General features: G+C 66.1%; 1 protein-coding gene across 1 annotated transcript; it reads right to left on the reverse strand.

The window, feature by feature from the left end:
* Positions 1 to 388: 388 nt before the first annotated feature.
* Positions 389 to 3,213, reverse strand: LIMD2 (LIM domain containing 2). The gene is made up of 5 exons (XM_080825461.1): positions 3,076 to 3,213; positions 2,223 to 2,317; positions 1,979 to 2,023; positions 1,753 to 1,892; positions 389 to 1,677 (listed from the first exon to the last, which is right to left on the reverse strand). The coding sequence occupies exons 2-5, from the start codon at positions 2,262 to 2,264 to the stop codon at positions 1,518 to 1,520; spliced, it is 387 nt and encodes a 128-aa protein (XP_080681587.1). The 5' UTR covers positions 2,265 to 2,317; positions 3,076 to 3,213; the 3' UTR covers positions 389 to 1,517.
* Positions 3,214 to 5,126: the final 1,913 nt, after the last annotated feature.

Here is a 5,126-nt window from a genome sequence, read left to right on the forward strand (position 1 = left end):
CATACCGGACTTCCTGCATATAATCCGCTCGGGGTGGGGGTGTCTCAAGGCCTCCAGGTTGGCTTTGCTTGCCCTGCTGTAAACTTGTCCCTCAGAGTAGCAGATAAGCTGTTTTCTCCTTGGACTACCTGAGACGGTGACCGTGGCTGCCCTACTCCAGAGCTTGAAAAAGCAAGGGGAAGATGACAGATGGGGAAGGACACAGTGAGAGAACTTTCAATAGTACTTGCTGAATCTGCTGGTTTCCACCATCCTTTGCTGATTTCCAGGGCAAGGGAATTCCAGACAAGGACTCAGCAGAAGGGTTCTGCCTTGCAGTATACTGAAAGGCAGTGAGGCCATGCCCCATCACCTACTGATGGCCTGACCCTCTTTTTTTTTTCTTTTTAAAGTAAGTTCCATACTCAGTGCAGGGTTTGAACTCACAACCCTGAGATCAAGAGTTGTATCCTCTACCGACTGAGCCAGCTGTCCTGACCCTCTTGTAACCGACCCAAGGCTGAGAAGCAAAGTGGAATTTCCGTTCTAAAACCACTCTGGTTATGACAGCACAGAGGCCTGGCTGTTGAAAAAAGAGCACCCCCTCTTTTTCTCAGGCTGGCGTCATTTCCTTCACACCCATCACCAGCCCCAACCCCCACCCCAATCAAGGCCAGGAGTGTTCTGGGCTGACCATGTCCCCTGTCACTTCTGCATGATAAGTCTGCATCCTTCCTGCCACAAAGCCCCCTCCCGCCAACTGCCCCATCAGGCCACATAATACAGAGTCAGAATCTGTTAAAACGTGTTTAAAACAGGGTTGATCACAACAGTCAGAACCGGCAGCAACAGGGGACAAGAGGAGAGGAGCGTGGCCCATGCCAGACCCCAGCCAGTCTCTGTGGCTCTCAGCATGGCAGGTGCTTTAGCTTCTGCTTCTTGACTCCGGTGGTGCAAGATGGGTCCCAAGCCCCACTTCTTTCAGGGGAGGGCGGGGCTAATCCACTTCCCCCTCCCCACCCCACCCCAAGGGCCTTGGTGGGCATTCTGTGAGGCCCAGCCAGGGCACGCTGGCTCTCCTTCCTCCGGTCTCCATGGCTCAGAACCAGGCTAAGGGCAGAGGTAGATGGGGAGACATGAGGGCCCCAGAGGGCCCCAGGTGGCAGTGAAGGAGCTTGGGACCCTGAGGGGGCATGGTGACTCCTTGCTGGAGAAAAGGCACCTAGATAGGGAAGCTGGGCCTGGGGGCCTCCCAGGGGGCCAGGGGTGAGGTGGGATAGGCTGAAAGAAGTCGGAAGCAGGGTGGTGAGCAAAACCCTATCCTGGTTCCCAAACGAACCCCCCTCCCTGGCCCCAGGGAGAATGAAGGAACCCTGGAGCTGAGCCCTGCCCCCCAACCCTCTGCCTGAGCAAGATGGCTTTATCCCCATCCCACGCTGCCCCCCAACCCAAGCCCAGGTCCAATCTCTTTCCCACCCTTCCCACTGCCCCTCTCCAGGCCCTCTTCTACAGAGACAGTGGATGATGGCACAGGGGCCTCAGGCCGTCTTGGTGCCGGAGTCCACCTCCTTGTGGGCCCAAAGCTCCTTATGCTGCTTCCGGCCGAAGCCCTCATCGTAGTTGCCTTTGCTCTTAAACAGCTGCTGAAAGTGGGGTTTGCAGTAAAACTCCCCGTGCAGTGCGGCGTAGCTGCCCAGGCTGCAGAAGCAGAACAACTGTGGTCAGGTCAGGTCAGGGCTGGCAGGCGAGGGCAGGGGCAGGGCAAGGGCGCACCTCAGCTTGGTGTGACAGTGCTTGCAACAGAAGCAAGAGTTGTGGAAAATGAGCTTGTCGGCCACCAGCCGCTCCATGGGGTACACGGTCTTCTGGCAGGCGGCACAGCTCTCCTTCACCTGGGCCCGAAGGCTGAAGGACTGTTGCAGGGAGAGAGTCAGCCAGGGGCCTGACCCATGCCCATCCCTTCTCCCCCGCCCCAGCACTGCACTCTCAGGGCCCCTACCTTGGAGCGCTGGACAGTGCTGCCTGCACCGCTGCCTTTGGCTTCCTAAGGGAGAAGGTCAGTTAGGGTCAGGTCAGAGGGATGCCCCAGACCATGGCTGCGGTAACCAACTCAGAACCCAGGCACTTGGCGGGGTGGGGGTGGAGGGTCGGGGCAAAGGGTGACAAACCTGCCGCCCCTCACCCCTTCACCCCAGGCCAGACGTCTGAAGGAGAGGAGCCCTCCCGCCCCGCTGATCACCTACATGAGAGGGGGTGGCCTGGGCGGCTTCTGCAGCCTGGAACATGGCTCGGTGGGGGTGATGGAGGCCCCAGGTGGAGACGCGGCACCCGCTCGGTTCTGCAAGGGGAAGTCGGTCGGTCGGGCCCCACAAGCCCTTCCCTAGCCTGCAGGGTGGGGTGGGAGTGTTTACAGGCAAGGGGCTGGGGGGCTGCGGTTGGGACTTTCCCTAAGTCATTTCCTGTTGCTCTGGGTCTTGCCACTTCCGCCCCTCACCCACCTCCCCCTTTCGCCCGCCCGCCCCCCACGCTGCTCCCCAAGGGACAGAGATCCCTGAGTGGAACCATGTGTCGGGGGAAGAACAGAGTTAGCCGGGAGCGGCCGGGGGAGGGGGCGCCGCGCAGCCGCCGTGGGTGCCCTGTGGCTCGGGACCCCGCCTGGACTAGAGGAGGTCAGGGGCGGGCGGGCCGGGCGGGGCTTCGGTGAGAATCCGCTGGCCCGGCCTGACCCTGGCCCAACACTGCCGAGGCCGCCGGTGCCCCCAGCTCGGCCGGCCCAGCCCCTGGACAGCGCTCCCGGGCTGCGCGCCCGCCCCGCCCGGCAGACCCGCCGCCCGCGCGCCCCGCTTCTCGCCCCCGGGCCCGCGAGGACCGGACCCCAAATCGGGGACCCCCGCGGACGCAGCCGAATCCCTCTGGCTGCGGAGGCCCGCCCGGGAGGGTGTCCGCTGGCCTTGGGGTCCCGGGCGAGAGCGACGGGAGGGGGCGCTGGGCGTCGGGACCCCGCGAGCGTCGGTCCTTGCGCCCGCACCCCCACCTCGGCGCCCGGGTTTGTGAGACGGATGCAGGCCCCCTCCCCGGCCCGCCCGCGGGTCTCACCGGGGCCCCGGCCTGGGCCGCGGGGCGGGGGGTCTGTCTCCGGGGGGCGCCTCGGGTGCGAGGAGGGCGCGGGCGCGAGCTGCCGCCGCTGCCAGTGATCCCCGAGCGGCCGCCGCCGCCACCGCCTTATCGCGGCGCCGCCCCCGCCGGCCCCCGCCCCGCGCCCGCCCATTGGCTCCGCTGCGCCCGGAGCCGCCTCCGGGGCCCCGGCGCCGCCGCCGACCCCCTCTGTGCTTTGTCTTTCCCTCGCTCTCCGTCCCCTGCCTTTGTCTGCCCCCCGCCCCGACCCCGCGTTCCGGGCGCTCGCACCGTCCCCGCGGGCCCCGCGCTCGCCGGCCTCCAGAAGCCGGCAGCCCCGTCGGCCCGCTCCGGACCCAGGCAAGGCCCGGAGCGGGAGTGTATCGCACGCCTCAGGGCGAGGACGAGTTCAGGTTGAGACGCCTGGGGTCCCGGGACAAACGGCGCTCCCGGCGACGCCCCTGCGGCGGGAAAGCATCACCGGGGCGCTCCTGGGCCTTTCGCTGCCTCAGTTTCCCCCGGCTGGCCCTCGTGCGGGCCCGGCGCTCCGTGGGCCCTGCGGTTTGACAGACCCCGCGGGGGCGGCCCCGTCCGGGATCCCACGCCCCCTCCGGCCGCGCAGTCCTCCCGCCGCCAGAGGCCGCCCCCGCTCGGCCGCGGGAGGAAGAAGGTAGCGGCGGCCGGCACGCGGTCACGCCACGCGAGGCTGCGAGGCCCGGTGTCCCCGTGCTCTGCCCCCAGGCTACACGAGGGGTCCGGCGGGAGCACCACCCCTCAGCGCTTTCTCCTGCGACCCCATAGACGAGGGCCCCGGGAGGCTCCAAGGCCCGCCGTCCTGAAGCGTTTCTGTGGCGAGTTTTTGCGGCCGTAGGCACCCCCGGTTCCTGCGGGCGGGCGCCGTGGCCTGCGAGCGGGCACTCCCTCCGGGGGAAGAGATTTCCATCCTTCAGACAAGCAAATCTCGGCGCACCCTAACCCCGCTTAACACAAGGGAGAGGCCTGAGGATCCGAAGTGCCTGGTTCCAAGGAACAAAGCGAGAGCAGCAGGGCTGGCGCCAGAAGCCGCGCCCCCCGCCCCTGGCTCCCTACTCCCTGGCCCCCGACCCGGCGGCGGCCGCGGCCCCAGCACCCCGCACGACAGGTCGGAGGCGCGCGGGAGGCAGGTGACCGGCACCCACTGGTGGGGGTAGCGCCTCAGCCGTGCTGCGCACGTGGGGGCAGCGGCTTCCTGGAGGGATCTCTGCCGGGAGACCCGGGTCTCGTTCGCCCCAGGGACGGGCGGGCTCTGCCTGCCGTCTGGCTGGAAGCCGTTCCCAAACAGCCCTAAACATAGCTTGTTCCCACACTGTGGCAGGAATAGAACTAGTGGCTCCAGAGCGCGGCCCACACACGCGCCAGGGAACAGAACAACTCGGCGCCCCCGTGCCCGGCAGGGGAGGCCGGAGAGGCGGCAGGCTTCCCCAGCCCCCAGCCCGTTCCCTCGGCTCCCGCAGGGCCCCTCTGGGCTCGCAGGCGGCGCTCTGCTTTTCCTCCCCAGCCTCCTGCCCCTCTCTAGAGGAAGATTTACGCTTGGGTGGAGCTGCAGGCCCAGGACTCCCTGGCTGGGGTGTGTGCGTGCGTGTGACACTTCTGAAATTGTGTTTATGTGCATCTTTCCTGGCAGTGTGCACAGCGGCCACCTGATTCTCAAAGGCGGCTGCCCTGATGCAGGAAGGTGCGGCCCTCCCCGGCACCGGGAGCACCGGGAGCAGCAGGTAGCCTGGCCCCCTCCCCTGCCCAGGACGGGTCTGCAGGGGCAGCTGCGGGCAGCCCCCACAGAAGCAGCAGCTTGAGCGCGGAGTCTGAGCTGACCACAGGTGAAGCGGTTCAGAAGGAAAGAAAACAGGCTGATAATGGTGTTGAGAAAAGGGAACTTGAGGTCTAAAGAGAAGATGAGCTGGGCAGGGGTTAGGAGGAAGGCTGGAAACAAAGGTGACCTGGGCTCCCCACTCGGCCTCACTGTGGGTATCCATTCCCTCCACCTCAACCCCTGT

Source organism: Martes martes (genome assembly GCF_963455335.1).
Source record: "Martes martes genome assembly, chromosome: 16".
NCBI lineage: Eukaryota > Metazoa > Chordata > Mammalia > Carnivora > Mustelidae > Martes > Martes martes.

Bases quoted from the DNA above. Each gene is read 5' to 3' on its own strand.
- LIMD2 (XM_080825461.1), bottom strand. From the start codon at position 2,264: ATGTTCCAGGCTGCAGAAGCCGCCCAGGCCACCCCCTCTCAT. The intron at 2,024-2,222 runs GTAGGTGATCAG...CTTCTCCCTTAG, and splicing joins CCCAGGCCACCCCCTCTCAT to GAAGCCAAAGGCAGCGGTGC. The intron at 1,678-1,752 runs GTGCGCCCTTGC...CTGCTTCTGCAG, and splicing joins CACTGTCACACCAAGCTGAG to CCTGGGCAGCTACGCCGCAC.